The sequence below is a fragment of the Entelurus aequoreus genome, linkage group LG09, assembly GCF_033978785.1.
Source record: "Entelurus aequoreus isolate RoL-2023_Sb linkage group LG09, RoL_Eaeq_v1.1, whole genome shotgun sequence".
NCBI classification, from domain to species: domain Eukaryota; kingdom Metazoa; phylum Chordata; class Actinopteri; order Syngnathiformes; family Syngnathidae; genus Entelurus; species Entelurus aequoreus.
This window is the reverse complement of record NC_084739.1, coordinates 12490963-12508909: the sequence shown is the minus strand read 5'-3', so window position 1 is coordinate 12508909 and position 17947 is coordinate 12490963. Positions and strand designations below refer to the sequence as shown.

At 38.4% G+C, this 17947-nt stretch overlaps 1 protein-coding gene across 3 annotated transcripts in view; it reads left to right on the top strand.

The window, feature by feature from the left end:
• The window catches only part of LOC133656766 (cystatin-like), a 45981-nt gene that overhangs the window by 19323 nt on the left and 8711 nt on the right, over positions 1 to 17947 (top strand). For 2 of the 3 annotated variants that reach the window (XM_062057606.1, XM_062057605.1), the window contains exons 4-5: positions 6660 to 6897; positions 8556 to 8625. In XM_062057606.1, coding sequence (XP_061913590.1) covers positions 6660 to 6835 — 176 coding nt within the window. In that variant the 3' untranslated portion in view covers positions 6836 to 6897; positions 8556 to 8625. The remainder of the gene's footprint in view (positions 1 to 6659; positions 6898 to 8555; positions 8626 to 17947) is intronic. The other variant, XM_062057607.1, reaches the window with a different exon arrangement.

Here is a 17947-nt window from a genome sequence, read left to right as displayed (position 1 = left end):
GGTTATTACATTTTAACAGAAGTGTAGATAGAGCACGTTAAAAGAGAAAGTAAGCAGATATTAACAGTAAATGAACAAGTAGATTAATAATTTTCTACCTCTTGTCCTTAATAATTTTGACAAAATAATAGAATGGAAAAGGACACAATATGTTACTACATATGTCAGCAGACTAAATTAGGGGTCTTTGTTTGTTTACTTACTACTAAAAGACAAGTTGTCTAGTATGTTCACTATTTTATTTAAGGACAAACTTGAAATAAGAAACATATGTTTAATGTACCGTAAGATCTTTTTGTTAAAATAAAGCCAATAATGCAATTTTATGTGGCCCCCTTTATTTAGAAAAGTATCGAAACCTACATACTCAAAGTTCGTACATACACACGCATATTTACTGTACAAACATACATATACACATACTGTACATATACATTCACTGTACAAACATACATATACACATACTGTACATATACATTCACATATACATACATACACTCATGCACATAATCACGTTTCATCAAACATATATTAACGTTGTTGCCCTAGGGTAAACTGGGTAACACATGGCACACTGACAAAGCTTAACCTATTTTACTATAACAATCTACAAGGTTAATATAGGTTGCTTCTCTTTCTTCCCCTCCATTTTTCTGCATTCTTTTGTATCTCTAGTTATCATTACGTATATGTATTGTTGCATTTGAACAACTGTATTGTTGATAATAGAGGTAAATTATTGGTATTGTTCATTATCAGTAGCGCTATTTCTATTGGTATTTGTATTGATCCATTTGTTGTGTAGTAATGCTCATTGTCATTTCTGTATTATTATTTATTTCGCTAACTGCTTCTTTGCTAGCACTTTTACGATCATATTTGTAGATATCCTATTTGCTGATGTTGCTCTGTTGTTGTTGTTGTTATTGTTGTGTTTGCTGTTGTTGTTTTTGTCTCTCTGTCTAATCCCCCTCTTGTCCCCACAATTTCCTCCTCTGTCTTCCTTTTTTTTTCTCTTTCTATCCCCTCCTGCTCTGGCCCGGCTGCATCAAATGATAATATAATTACATTTAATAAAGTCAAATACAAATAAGGCAACAAGAGAAGTATCCTACACTTCTCTTTTGTAAAGTAAATTTGAACAGCCGATATGGGCATCTACATCAACTATATGATTTGCCTGAGAAGCTGGACAGGACAAAAAAAAAAAAAGTATCGAAAAGTATCAAAATACATTTTGGTACCAGTACCAAAATATTGGTATCGGGACAACACTAGAATGATTACCTCCAGTGGGAAACTGCAACACAATAATGAGCACAAACACACCTGAGCATCCATAATTGGGGCAAGACGTCAACGTTTACATCAGACATCAAAGTTTAACACCTGACACTTACTTTTCCCGCCCTGTTGTGTTGTTAAACAGTATGACAGATATGAGTGCTTTTGTAAGAGAGTGGGTAAATATACTGTAATTCAACTAGCTCATTCTATATTCTTTATACTTCCCCCTTAACAAATTGAATTCCATGGACCTGCGTATGTTATTAGTCAAGTTATTTGTTCAAAAACTATCATTAGAAAAACCTTGTATTGGATGTCATAGGTTACACAGCTCTCGCTGCCCTATGTGTCCTAAAAACAACAGCCATCTTGGTCAATGCCAAGTTAAAATTCGTCTTAGACAGCTCCTTTGAAAGCGATTGTTCTACGTCGGACTATCTTCTTGATGAGTTTGTCAATCCATTTCCAATTCCTCCACCAGTTATCTTTTCTTACGTCTTCCGAAGTGTCACTCACCCATCACACGCACGCCGGGTAGCGTCGCCCTTATTCCTGCAAGGTGCACCGCTCTGATTAGGATGAATGATGCGTCTTGGGGGACTTTGATACGATTTGGTTGCGTAACCAGAGAGAGGGGTCATTAACATTTGCCCTCTGCCGACCTTGGTTTTAATTGACCCTGATTTGGTCACCGCTTGAGAGCACATGTGCTGGACCAAGGTCAGAGTTCAAAGTATCCTCAGCTGTGCTGTCATGGCAACGGCAGCGGTTGCTCCTTCTGTGATGGTCAGTTGAAATCTCAGGACAGCGACCACCTTTTTTTTTTAAACCACAGGTTTAATTTCTTGTTAAACTGTCCTGCTGTGCTCTGAAATTATTTGTTGAACTTGTGGCATAAGAATGTGCTCTACTGGTCATTTTTCAAAATCCACTCATTAATGCAGAATAATCATCATCATTCATTTATTTAAAAACATTTCATACTATCATCCCATCTGCAGTGCAGAATGACGGCCTGCCGATATTATCGGCCGATAAATGCGTTAAAATGTAATATCGGAAAATATCGGTATCGTTTTTTTTATTATAGGTATCGTGTTTTTTTTTAAATTTGTTTTTTAAAAATTAAATCAACATAAAAAACACAAGATACACTTACAATTAGTGCACCAATCCAAAAAACCTCCCTCCCCCATTTACATTCATTCACACTCATTCACACAAAAAGGTTGTTTCTTTCTGTTATTAATATTCTGGTTCCTACATTATATATCAATATATATCAATACAGTCTGTAAGGGATACAGTCCGTAAGCACACATGATTGTGCGTGCTGCTGGTCCACTAATAGTACTAACCTTTAACAGTTAATTTTACAAATTTTCATTAATTACTAGTTTCTATGTAACTGTTTTTATATTGTCTTACTTTCTTTTTTATTCAAGAAAATGTTTTTAATTTAGTTATCTTATTTTATTTCTTTTTTTTAATTTAAAAACGGACCTTATCTTCACCATACCTGGTTGTCCAAATTAGGCATAATAATGTGTTAATTCCACGACTGTATTTATCGTATCGGTTGATATCGGTATCGGTAATTAAGAGTTGGACAATATCGGAATATCGGATATTGGCAAAAAAGCCATTATCGGACATCCCTACAAATAACTAGAGATGTCCGATAATGGCTTTTTTGCCGATATCCGATATCCCGATATTGTCCAACTCTTAATTACCGATTCCGATATCAACCGATACCGATGTATACAGTCGTGGATTTAACATATTATTATGCCTAATTTTGTTGTGATGCCCCGCTGGATGCATTAAATGATGTAACAAGGTTTTCCAAAATAAATCAACTCAAGTTATGGTAAAAAAAATGCCAACATGGCACTGCCATATTTATTATTGAAGTCACAAAGTGCTTTTTTTTTTTTAACATGCCTCAAAACAGCAGCTTGGAATTTGGGACATGCTCTCCCTGAGAGAGCATGAGGAGGTTGAGGTGGGCGGTGTTGTGGGCGGGGGGGTAAGGGGCAGCGGGGGGTGTATATTGTAGCGTCCCGGAAGAGTTAGTGCTGCAAGGGGTTCTGGGTATTTGTTCTGTTGTGTTTATGTTGTGTTACGGTGCGGATGTTCTCCCGAAATGTGTTTGTCATTCTTGTTTGGTGTGGGTTCACAGTGTGGCGCATATTTGTAGCAGTGTTAAAGTTGTTTATACGGTCACCCTCAGTGTGACCTGTATGGCTGTTGACCAAGTATGCTTGCATTCACTTGTGTGTGTGTGTGTGTGAAAAGCCGAAGATATTATGTGATTGGACCGGCACGCAAAGGCAGTGCCTTTAATGTTTATTGGCGCTCTGTACTTCTCTCTACGTCCATGTACCACTCCGTACAGCGGCGTTTTAAAAAGTCATAAATTTTACTTTTTTAAACCGATACAGATAATTTCCGATATTACATTTTAAAACATTTATCGGCCGATAATATCGGCAGTCCGATATTATCGGACATCTCTACAAATAACCCATGACCTAAAGTATTATGCCCACTTACAAGAGAAGCACTTGCATCTTAAAATAGCACATAAATGTCTAGGGCTGTGGCAAATAACAAGTAAACTCGTGTGATTAATCACAAAAAATATTGTACTCATCTATATAGTTGAAGATGACTTACTTTTGTACAAAATGTATTTAGATTTTTTTGAAATTGTTTTTAAAATTCATTATTTTTGAGCCCCTTTACACTTAACTGTGAATGGTTACCTGAAAGGTGGCGTTGGTTGTTATAAAGTCAGTAATCACGTAATAATTTTGCTTCAAAATACACCCGGATAGGACTTTAGATAAAACTGTTTTGAGCAAATTAAATATGTGCATTCAAGCAAAACCTTTAAAAATGTTCCTGTATGATATCCTGACGATGAAAATGCATTTGTGTCAAAATACTGTGGTCTTTCTTTTAGATTAATTTAAATTATGTAAGGTGTGATTAATTAATTCAAAATTGTGATTATTCTGATTTAAAAACAAAACAAAACACATTTTACGTCACTATTGAAGGGGAACAGCACATTTTTTGGAATTTTGATTATCGTTCACAATCATGAGAGACAAGAACACAGTTGTCCTTTTTTTTTAGGATTCTAAAGATGATAAACGCTTGCAAATACGGCTAATACGAGTCAATATTGTAACCTTCAAAGGCCTCTAAAACAATTTCAAAACCCTCCATCAATGTTTTATATACAAACCCCGTTTCCATATCAGTTGGGAAATTGTGTAAGATGTAAATATAAACGGAATACAATGATTTTCAAATTCTTTTCAACCCATATTCAATTGAATGCACTACAAAGACAACATATTTGATGTTCAAACTCATAAACTTTATTTTTTCATAATGCGCCACACATTTTCAATGGGAGACAGGTCTGGACTACAGGCAGGCCAGTCTAGTACCCACACTCTTTTACTATGAAGCCACGTTGATGTAACACGTGGCTTGGCATTGTCTTGCTGAAATAAGCAGGGGCGTCCATGGTAACGTTGCTTGGATGGCAACATATGTTGCTCCAAAACCTGTATGTACCTTTCAGCATTAATGGTGCCTTCACAGATGTGTAAGTTACCCATGCCTTGGGCACTAATACACCCCCATACCATCACAGATGCTGGCTTTTCAACTTTGCGCCTATTACAATCCGGATGGTTCTTTTCCTCTTTGGTTCGGAGGACACGACGTCCACAGTTTCCAAAAACAATTTGAAATGTGGACTCGTCAGACCACAGAACACTTTTCCACTTTGTATCAGTCCATCTTAGATGAGCTCAGGCCCAGCAAAGCCGACGGCGTTTCAGGGTGTTGTTGATAAACGGTTTTCGCCTTGCATAGGAGAGATTTAACTTGCACTTACAGATGTAGCGACCAACTGTAGTTACTGACAGTGGGTTTCTGAAGTGTTCCTGAGCCCATGAGGTGATATCCTTTACACACTGATGTCGCTTGTTGATGCAGTACAGCCTGAGGGATCGAAGGTCACGGGCTTAGCTGCTTACGTGCAGTGATTTCTCCAGATTCTCTGAACCCTTTGATGATATTACGGACCGTAGATGGTGAAATCCCTAAATTCCTTGCAATAGCTGGTTGAGAGGTTTTTCTTAAACTGTTGAACAATTTGCTCAGGCATTTGTTGACAAAGTGGTGACCCTCGCCCCATCCTTGTTTGTGAATGACTGAGCATTTCATGGAATCTACTTTTATACCCAATCATGGCACCCACCTGTTCCCAATTTGCCTGTTCACCTGTGGGATGTTCCAAATAAGTGTTTGATGAGCATTCCTCAACTTTATCAGTATTTATTGCCACCTTTCCCAACTTCTTTGTCACGTGTTGCTGGCATCAAATTCTAAAGTTAATGATTATTTGCAAAAAAAAATTTTTTTATGAGTTTGAACATCAAATATGTTGTCTTTGTAGCATATCCAACTGAATATGGGTTAAAAATGATTTGCAAATCATTGTATTCCATTTATATTTACATCTAACACAATTTCCCAACTCATATGGAAACGGGGTTTGTAAAAACAGAGAGGTTTTTGTTAACATTAAGGTTTTTGATAAGTGGATTTATATTCCCTTTTTTTCCTCGAGTCTCTTTGGTCATGCAAAATTAAACACGATTAATATTGATTAGAAAAATGACTACTTGTGATGAATTAAAATCAATCCGCAGCAAACCTGTGATTAATCTGATTGGAGATGCTGATGCTTTGACATCTCCATGTCGTCACCGAAAGATTCCAAGTCCGCCATTATTGCGGTCCGTCAAAAAAAAAAAAAAAAACACCCCCGCGGTTAGTTTCCCCCCCCCCCCTTACTTCCTGTTTGTGACCGTTGTGAAAGGGTTTCCTTGCAATCAGCGCTGCGGTAGGGGAGGGAAAAATCAATATTTTGAATGTAACGAGTAGCCGCGGAATATGGGGAATGATTTATGTCGGGATGGAGGAAAAAAAATTCAGTGGGGGAAGGTTGGCACTGTGTGACCCTTGAGGAACTACTAAAAGCTTTTGCTGCTGTATATCCTGGCACCTCACTTCCATCTTTTTCCCCTATTCATCCCTCCGACCCGACCCACTCCCCTTTTACTGAATCACGACACCGACGAGACGCATTGATGTCCAGCGGGTTGTGGACCGCCACGCATCAACGACATATGTCCTACTCCAGATTATTAAGAGCGTGTTAAAATTGTGGGGAGGGGGGGGGGGGGGGGGTGGTCTGGAGGGAAGTCCTGAAAGAGGCGGGAATTATTGGGAAAATTAAAGCATTGAAAAATTCTGTGTGTGTGTTTGCTTTATTGCAGTGGCCCCACCTACCCCTCCACCCGGCTCAGGAGGCAGTCCTAAGGAGAAGACGAAGAAGAAGAAGAAGGAGGAGGAGGAGGGGTCCGATTCCCCTCCCTCAGCCCAGCCGACACACATACATCCACTCTTTCTGGCTTCATACATGCGCTCTGCTCCACGAGGGAGCATCTGCTGACGAGACCACGCCAGCTTCTGCAGGTGTCCCACCCTCTTCCTCCTCGCGGATGCTTTAAGACGGTACTATCCTCTTTTTTTCATTTCCATTGTACTCCGTCCTTAAAGTTTGGCTCCCACGTTCTCGGATTGTTGGGGATTTCTTCCTTAGACTAATCCATGCGCCAACGCTCCCGACGTGTTTGTGTTTGTGCTTGTGTGGGTTTTTTCCTCCTCCCATGCTTGTTAACTTTCTTGAACCTACATCCTATTATTGTGCTAATACATGTACTACAGTATATATATGTGCTTTGGCCGCTTGTTGCATTTCTCACATACTTTATTCATGGTAGTCCATGATGTTGCTTTTATGTATAGTCATTATGTGTGGGATATTTGGTAATACAAAAATACTTGTTATAATCCCTAGTCTTAGTGTACTTTCATGTTTGTAATTCCGAAATTGGCTGAAAAACACGACACGAGTGGGTTTTTTTTAGCGCACACATGTCCTGCCTCCAACGTGCTGTATTGGCGAGCACCCAATACACCCTCTCCTACTCCAGATTAGAAACTGGGTTACTACACATGCCTACTACTACAATGCAGCATGCCACTTGTGTTTTTCTTGCATTAGTCACTGCGGCTTTATATTTTCAACAGTTTGACCATTTCTTCAAAAGTCCACGTTTTTACACGCCATCCGTAAACGTTGAACTTCGCTGTATCAAACAAGCTTCTATCTTAAATAAAAACACCCCCCTCTGTATTGACCTGCTAACGGTGTTATCCACAGAGTGTGTGGCATCAGCGGGGTCACGTCCCTCTTGGGTTTTGGACGGTCAAGCCCCCTCTGGACACGGGCCGGAGCTGCGGTCATCCTTCAATCTTGTTCTTTTACAGCAGAGAGCCAGGCGAGTCAAAGGGTAATAAGTTTAACCCCTGGAGGGACGAGGGAGTCAAAGGTCACAAACAAGGCTGTAGAGGGAGAACGTTTGCATCATCAATCAGTTGGCCCCTGCTGCTTATATATCGGCCGTGTATCGACGAAGCACGCTGCTCTCACCTCTCGTTTGCATGACTTGCTAAACACTACGTTATGATATGGACCCAAAAAAGGCTCGGGGGTTCACTTTTAGCACTGGTCCGGCCTGCGTGAAAGGGTTTATGTGCGTTCAAAATGGTCTTATAGCGTTGAGATGATGCCAAACGCCAAAAGCGTCCAACATGGAGATTGTTTTTGCTGTTCTTACAAGCCACACCTTTTTCAGTGGCATGGTGCATTGAAAGGGAACCCCTCAAATACATGAGCTGCTCCTAATTCCGATCACACTGGCGGAAGAAACTATCAGTCATTTTGTTTAGGTTTAATGGTCGGGCCTTTTTTGAGCACAGTTTTCCTCCAGTTAAGATTCCTTTTCAACACGCACACCTCCTCTTAAGTCATATACTGCAGAAGTACAGTATATCTCTCTCCCATCCGAAAGTGTTGTTGCGCTGATGTTACAGCGTCTCCAGAGGTCTCCCCTCCTTCGCTGGTGTTAGCGGTGTGTCAGCATTAAGCTTGGCTGCGTGTGCCGATGTGGCCGCCGGCCTGCTCTGGCCGCGAGCCAGACTGGAACGACGGCGGTCATCTTGGGGTTCGACGACGAGAAACACGAGATCGAGGGATTCGATGTTAGTGTTGCTGATCTCGTGTTATTAGACATTAATTTGGATTTGTTTTGTGTGTGATTCAACAGTGTGTACATGGAGAGGAGCCAAGATGGAAGAGTCCCCCACCCCCCCAGCGCGGGATGTCATCACTAAACGGTATGTTTGCCCACCACCAAGTGAGCACCACATGCACTTAAATGGGCTTGTGATGCTCCGTACTGTATTTTGGAGGCTGAGCTCACTGTATGCCATGCCTTTTAAAAAAGGCATGTTGGTGTTGCCCAGTCAGCGTTTGTGCAGACAGAGACCATCAATCAAACAGACAAAAAAAATTGCCGTTCCCCCCAAAGTACTTTCTCAAGGCGGGGTTTTAAACCACACTTAACCTGCAAAGCCTGCGTTTTGTTTAGACTCGACTCCTAAGACAAAAAGATAAAACTGAACGATGAGATATGATTCAATCGTAGACAAAAAACAACACAAAAAAGTTGCACAATCGGCGGGCATCGTTAATAAAAACACTTGAGTGGTCACATAATTTGTAATGGCAATCAAATCAAATTGTTTTCCCCACTGATGCCTTTTTTACAGGAGAATGGGAGGATTTAAGGGTGAATTTGACTTTATTTACCTCGTATGTTACACACGTTAAAAAACATCCATTGTAAGTTAATATATGCAAAGCAGTTTAATATATTTATTTAATAATATATATTTATTTATATATATTTATATATATTTATTTATTTTTTATATATATATTTATATATATTTATTTATTTATATATGCACCTCATTGCTTTTTTTTTTATCCTGCACTACCATGTGCTTATGTAATGAAATTTTGTTCTTATCTGTGCTGTAAAGTTCAAATTTGAATGACAATAAAAAGGAAGTCTAAGTCTAAGTCCATATTAAATACCTCAAATTATGATCCAAAGTGATTAATATTTAGTCTTGCCATGTTTTTTGTTTTGTTTTGGACTGATTTGCTTAATTGGAGTTATTTGTTGTCAAATCTGAGCTATAATTGTAAAGATAAGGGAAATAATCTGCCACCAGTACAAGAAAGTTTGACTCAATTTGGCCAGTTAGCGTGATTTAAGCAGTTTGTCGAATCAAACTTTCCATTTCGTTTGCTTGTTTTAAGGGAATGTTTGCAGATTTGAGCCCATGTTTCCTCAGACGGGGGTGGACAACTAAACAAGTGCAAAACAATGTAAGAAGAAAGCTCAAATGTTGACTAATAAGTAATGTTTTATAAGCGCAAATTAGTCTAAAATATATTGCTCTGCAAAAAATTGTTATTCATGTGAAAAACCTCTAGGTTTTAAGTTTTTGCAGTGGGCTTTTTTCCCCAAAATATATTCTTTTTTCTTATCATTCTGTTTCATAACATTCTAATGCAGCCCGAGTTTAGTTATGCCAGAGGCCAGTAAATAAAATAAAAAACTGATGTGCTGCAAATGGCTCCTGGGCCGCACTTTGGACACCCCCAGTATACGTTATGGGTAAAGACCATCTGGTTCTGAAAGGTGCGTGTCAAGGCCTTGGATAAGAAGAGAATGAGGGAGAGCTGCCGAGTCCGGGCGTCACGTAATGTCGCCATGCGAGAAGAGGGCGTGCGATTAACGGCAGGTGGGGCCGATATCGTGATAAGAGCGGTCGGTGATGGATGGTGTGGTCAAGGTCTTTCCAACTTAGTTTGAGCAGCTGAGAGGTTCACTTTATCTACTCCGTTAGCGTGGAAAAAGTGCTGCACATTAACCTTAAAAGTGATAAAAAAGCTAGCTAAACGCACCAACCAGAAACGTGAGTCTTTTCTCTCTGAGTACTTTACTCGACAACAGCGAATATGTTGTCCTCTCCTTTTAACGGCGGCTCGCTGAAGTGATATAACCCGCGTTGTCGTGGAGAAATGCTCTTTGGAAAGGTCACGCAGTTACTGCTCGTGCCCAATAAAACGGCCATTGACTGGTCCCGTCAAACGGCACTAATTTAATGTGGAATAAAAGTCGCGTTAATATCAAACAACGCTCAGCCCTCCGATGACGCCGGGGATTCCTCCTAGCCTGCAGTGAGCCGGCCACGTGCTCTCTGGCGTAGACGTAGAAGGAATGGGTCTGCCTTTGTCTGGAAGCGCTGCGCGTGCTTGTTTGCGAGCGCTTTTCTCTCTGTTTTGATGGTGAAACTTTACATGTGACGCTGTTTTTTAAGAAAGGCATACACATTTATCGTTCTTCCTATTACGATGTGTGTAGTAATAGACGTTGTGATTTTCGTGGTGATTGTATGGCGAGGCCTCACGTAGTATGTGCAGTCGTTGATAAAGAGAGACCTTGAGATGACCACAAGCCTTCAACACAAAAGGCCAGCCTGCCGACAGGCCAAAATCGAATGCCCCCGGCTCATTTGCATAGACGGACATAAATTCTGATTTTAAACGGCACAAAATTGCCCCTTTGGCTGATGGACTGGTTTGTACGGAGTTATAATTGCGGTCATCCGTGCGGGCGATGCAAGATTGCGCTGCGGAATTATGTATTGCCAATAACCGAGATGGGATGTAAACACTGAAAGTTCTAAATAGCAGCCACTCCACACATTAACTTTGTCCTCCTACTTCAAGTTTTATGTTGGCCACTGTCCAGCGCTATGTCCATTAGTGCGAGAACTAACGAGTCATTGCTGCAGTTTGGGTTATGCCAGTAGACTAGGTTTTTAATTTGACTTCTGCTCCGGTTTTAGTAAAAGTGTATGTCGCGTTCTTACCTTTTCAATCAAACGGATGACAGGATGCACGGTGGCCATTTGTTTTAAGTATACGGTTACTTTTTCTTTTCTTTTTTGAGATGCAAAACATTTAAACACACATATTTACATGCGCAATGTCCATTTCACAGCACATTATTGAGAAAAATGAAAGGGAAAATGAATAAAATACTGCATGCATAAAATGTAAGTAAAATTCACTTTTAATTAAAAGTGCAAAATTACATATTTTACCCATATTTGTGTATGTTTAGGGAGGAAAATATCCAAATATTTTAGTTTGAAAATAATTGTACATATATTTGAATGTAATTTTTTACAAGCTGTCCCAGAATGGGGTTCACTATAATTTGTTGGATCCCGGCCCACGAGTACAGTAATAGTCGAGTCATCGTGCAGTGTCTGTGTACAGTATACAAGGCCAACGAAAGGCGTTTAGCAGCTAACCGGAGGTGCAAATGTAAGAATATGTACAGTTATAACTGCATATACAAATGTAGGAATATATGCAGGTATAACTGTATATACAAATGTAGGAATATATGCAGGTATAACTGTATATACAAATGTAGGAATATGTACAGGTATAACTGTATATACAAATGTAGGATTATATACAGGTATAACTGTATATACAAATGTAGGATTATATACAGGTATAACTGTATATACAAATGTAGGAATATGTACAGGTATAACTGTATATACAAATGTAGGAATATGTACCGATGTAACTGTATATACAAAAAAATCTTGGAATACTGTATATACAGATATAACTGTATATACAAACAATGTAAGACTATGTACAGGTGTAACTGTATATACAAACAATGTAAGACTATGTACAGGTGTAACAGTATATACAGATATAACTGTATATACAAACAATGTAAGACTATGTACAGGTGTAACAGTATATACAGATATAACTGTATATACAAACAATGTAAGACTATGTACAGGTATAACTGTATATACAAATGTAGGAATATATACAGGTGCAACAGCATGTACATAACTGTAGGACATAGCAGTATATTTACAGACGATAATAAGGATGGCAATGCATCATCAACGTATGCATATTTGGGTTGAGAATGTGGATACAGAGCACGCGGCAATCAGGTGTATATAGGAGTGTCTAAAGTGTGGCTCGGTGGCCATTTGCGGCCCAGTTTTATTGGCCTGTAGTGTATTGTTGGAATGAAATCAAACACAAAACAGTAAACATGTAAGAGAACAATCTAATCTAATAAACAGTCTACTCGCCATACAGCAATAGATGATATCTGTCTTATTACCTGACCGCTTCTATGTTAGCTACCTCTCTTTGTTTATAATGTATATTTTCTGTTGGATCAACTCTTTACTTTATGCTGCCCTTTTTTTTTATGGTGCAGCTGTTACATATGCTGTAATATTGTACATGCCAATTGGGATTTGTTATATATTGTATATATTATATAAAAATATAATATAATATATCAGTATATAGTGTATATATAATATGTAAATATTACATATGTTATATTTTATACTGCTACTATGGTACATTTTTAGTCTACTTCATACCTTTTGTTTTCGCCCTCTTTTTTGTGCATTTTTTTTGTGGATTTATCCTTTCCATCCTTACCCTTTCCATCTTTGGTAACTGAGGTACTGTGTGGAACAATTTTCCTTGTGGATCATTAAAGTTTGCCTAAGTCTAATGAGACAGAGCTACTTTTTTTTAATACTGATATTAAACATTTGCTATAACACTACATTGACACAACGTTTTGTCTTTAAATATATATGTCTGTTTCTAGCATTTTTTTTTTATTACAAAAATAAAAAAAATAGCCTGCTTAGAAATTTCTGTATGCGGCCCTTGGTGGAAAAAGTGTAGACGTTGAGTGCTACCGCTGATCGGACTTCTTACCCACCTACCTGTGCTCCTATGCGCATAATTGGTGTTTGCAGCAGTCATTCATACATAGAAGAGGGAACTTTGTGAACCCACGGAGGAATTTGTCTGTCAAACTCAGTTTGCCCTGCTTTCCCCCCCTTTCTCCATTCATTTTCCCCCTCCTCCTTCCGCTCCTGCGGCAGTACTCCTAACGGTAGAATCCGAGGCCAATACAAATGTCACATCGGTTCACGGAGATCCCAATTGTTTTTAGCCAGCGTGCACCTCGCGGAGTCTGAGCGGGGTCCGGCGAAAACGCCACCCAGTCGGGGGGGCGAGAGCTGCTGTGCGGTGCATGTATATATTGTGACGTGGAGTGTCTAGGATATTCTCACATGAGCCGTCCAATCTGAATGTCAGCCCACAACTGGACCGTCAACAAACAGTACAATATGGCTCCCCAGGAGGCCCCTAACAGACCTGTTTCATAATTCGGGCCGGTCTGTCCATTGTATCGGCCTGCTTTGATAAATCTACCTCCAGCTGATACAATGCGTCAGTCTTTTTGTTCAGGCGAGACAATTGCCTGTGCAGCGGAGGTCTTAATGAAGTGCTAAAAGCACACACATTGCCTACAGGGCACCCAGGGTCATTTTTTGCTCTTAACGTCAAATGACAGCTAACGGATCGGACACCGCTCTTGAATGGACGCTTCATATGATGATATCGTCATTGCATTGTTTCAGCTCTGTACGTCCAGGTCAGCAAAGCGTAAATTAACTCGTCCCAAAAATACTGAAAGAGACAATGATGTGAACGGGTCGGCGAATGGGTTACAGGAGCTGGGCCCTCTCGACACAACACTTGAAGTTGTTAATTCATAGCTTGCATTCACCCTACTTTATTCATTTTCTTGAATAACTGTGGGTAAAATGAATGCATTATTTATTTGATATAGTGAGATTTTTTTTTTTTTTAAAGACATCGTAATCGTTTTAACAAGCAACTACGTACAAATAACATAGCTGACATGTCTTTTCAAGGTCACAAGATAGATGTGGCTAAATAACGGCGCCTCTGATGGTGGCAGCCAAGTAGTGTGGGTCATTTTGCTATTAGTGTACAGCTCTGGTAATGGGTACATTCGCACCCACCTGCACAAATGTACTTCAAAATGTAACAGTCAAAATAAATATGACTTTTTGTTTTGTTTTGTTTAAGAACAAGAATAGACTGTCGAGTTTCAGATGAAAGTTCTCTTTTTCTAGCCATTTTGAGCGTTTAATTGACCCCACAAATGTGATGCTCCAGAAACTCAATCTGCTCAAAGGAAGGTCAGTTTTGTTGCTTCTGTAACGAGCTAAACTGTTTTCAGATGTGTGAACATGATTGCACAAGGGTTTTCTAATCATCAATTAGCCTTCTGAGCCAATGAGCAAACACATTGTACCATTAGAACACTGGAGTGATAGTTGCTGGAAATGGGCCTATATACACCTTTGTAGATATTGCACCAAAAACCAGACATTTGCAGCTAGAATAGTCATTTACCACATTAGCAATGTATGTAGGTATTTCTTTAAAGTTAAGACTAGTTTAAAGTTATCTTCATTGAAAAGTACAGTGCTTTTCCTTCAAAAATAAGGACATTTCAATGTGACCCCAAACTTTTGAACGGTAGTGTATAATATGCATTAGTTTGACCATTTAAAATCTACGATAATAAAAAGGAGATGCTTGGAAATAGCATAAAAATGCCCCAAAAACTTGGAAAAACGCGATTCATGGCGTTACTTTTTGGTGTAACCATCATGAGCGTTCTGTTCAGGTATATTTCTTTTATATTTTGATAAATCATCATATTTATGTATTACTAAATTTAGATAGGTATTGTTTAATCTTTAAGCTGTGTGTATTTCAGTTCAGTTTGCTTTTGACATCTTATTTAGAATTGTAGTTGAAACTTTTACAACCTTGTGTGCGCTCATGATGGCGTAACCAAACTAGATTTCATTTAATGATCTTATTTTGAATATTTATTCCCTTTTTTACTTTTAGTACCGTATTTTTCGGACTATAAGTCGCTCCGGAGTATAAATCGCACCGGTCGAAAATGCATAATAAAGAAGGAAAAAAACATATATAAGTCGCACTGGAGTAAGTCGCATTTTTTGGGGAAATTTATTTGATAAAACCCAACACCAAGAATAGACATTTGAAAGGCAATTTAAAATAAATAAAGAATAGTGAACAACAGGCTGAATAGGTGTACGTTATATGAGGCATAAATAACCAACTGAGAACGTGCCTGGTATGTTAACGTAACATATTATGGTAAGAGTCATTCAAATAACTATAACATATAGAACATGCTATACGTTTACCAAACAATCTGTCACTCCTAATCGCTAAATCCCATGAAATCTTATACGTCTAGTCTCTTACGTGAATGAGCTAAATAATATTATTTGATATTTTACGGTAATGTGTTAATAATTTCACACATAAGTCGCTCCTGAGTATAAGTCGCACCCCCGGCCAAACTATGAAAAAAACTGTGACTTATAGTCCGAAAAATAGGGTAATAATACACTATAAAACACAACAACTGTAGATTTTACAGTATAAAAAACTTGCATGCATTTTTACGTTAAAAAAAAAACAGCGGTACCGTTCATCCATTCCATTTAATTTAATACCATGTTTGTTTTTTTTATTGTATATGCTGTAAAAAAAAAAATTCAAAAAACCTGCAAAATTTACGGTAAAATTGTGGCGACTGTCTGAAGATTTGGTTTTGTACAGCGTACGTAAAAAAAACAAACAGACAATTATACACATGTTTTATATATACACATTTATATTCATACTGTATATTATTCACTGTTAAAAGTGGCCCTCTGAGGGCAACCATAACTGCGATGTGGCCTTCAATGAAAAACAGTTTGACACGCCTGGTTTATAGCTATTGCTTATTTATTATCCCAAGTGGAACTTTTAAATAAATAACATTATCTAACAAACCATACAATCAATGGATATACTAATATAACACAGAATAAAATACCAGATACAAGGTAAGACCTTAAAAAAACTATTCCAACCAGGGCCCAGTTGATAGGTACTGATTTGTTTTCCTTTTTAGCTAACGTTGAACTCTTTTTCATTTCTATTTCTCAAACAATAATTTCCACAGGAAATTATGTAAATCGAATCAATTCAAACTCTCGCCATCATAAAACTTCACAGCCAGTGTTTTTTAAGGAACATGGTACTTCTCCCAGTAGTATAAGTAAAGGTAAAGGGTGTACAATAAAACTGCAATATAGTAAAACTACTCATGCTTTGACAGAATGATAACGGTGAGGGAAAAGGAAATTGTTTATAGGTATTGTAAGTGTATTTATGTTCTATGGTTATCATCTTTGCCGTCACTGGTACCCTAGTGTGGTGACGTCACAGAAACGTGAAATTCGTGTTTTGTCTGACTTATGAGGCATATCTTTTTGTCCGAACTCAATGTACACCACTGTTTGGTACACAGTAATCCCTCGTTTATTGCTGTTAATTGGTCCCCATGATCGATTTTGGCAAAGAAGGAATCATTAATATTCATTTGAACTTGGAAAATGCCTACAACTAGAGATGTCCGTATCGGCCGATAAATGCTTTAAAATGTAATATCGGAAATTATCGGTATCGTTTTTTTAATTTATCGGTATCGTTTTTTTTTTTTATTTTATTTTTTTTAATTTAATTTTTTAAAAATTAAATTAGCATTAAAAACACAAGATACACTTACAATTAGTGCACCAACCCAAAAAACCTCCCTCCCCCATTTACACTCATTCACACAAAAGGGTTGTTTCTTTCTGTTATTAATATTCTGGTTCCTACATTATATATCAATATATATCAATACAGTCTGCAAGGGATACAGTCCGTAAGCACACATGATTGTGCGTGCTGCTGGTCCACTAATAGTACTAACCTTTAACAGTTAATTTTACTCATTTTCATTCATTACTAGTTTCTATGTAACTGTTTTTATATTGTTTTACTTTGTTTTTTATTCAAGAAAATATTTTTAATGTATTTATCTTATTTTATTTTATTATTATTTTTAAAAAGGACCTTATCTTTACCATACCTGGTTGTCCAAATTAGGCATAATAATGTGTTAAATCCACGACTGTATATATCGGTATCGGTTGATATCGATTTTGGTTGATATCGGTATCGGTAATTAAAGAGTTGGACAATATCGGAATATTGGATATCGTCAAAAAGCCATTATCGGACATCCCTACCTACAACCTTCAAAATACAGGTTTTACCAGTCGTCTAGACCAGTGTTTTTCAACCACTGTGCCGCGGCACACTACTGTGCCGTGAGATACAGTCTGGTGTGCCGTAGGAGATGATCTAATTTCATCTATTTGGGTTAAAAATATTTTTTGCAAACCAGTAATTATAGTCTGCAAACTATGTGTTGTTGTTGAGTGTCGGTGCTGTCTAGAGCTCGGCAGAGTAACCGTGTTATACTCTTCCATATCAGTAGGTGGCAGCCGGTTTCTAATTGCTTTGTAGATGTCGGAAACAGCGGGAGGCAGCGTGCAGGTAAAAAGGTATCTAATGCTTAAACCAAAAATAAACAAAAGGTCAGTGCTCCTAAGAAAAGGCATTGAAGCTTAGGGAAGGCTATGCAGAACGAAACTAAAACTGAACTGGCTACAAAGTAAACAAAAACAGAATGCTGGACGACAGTAAAGACTTACTGTGGAGCAAAGGCGGCGTCCACAAAGTACATCCCAA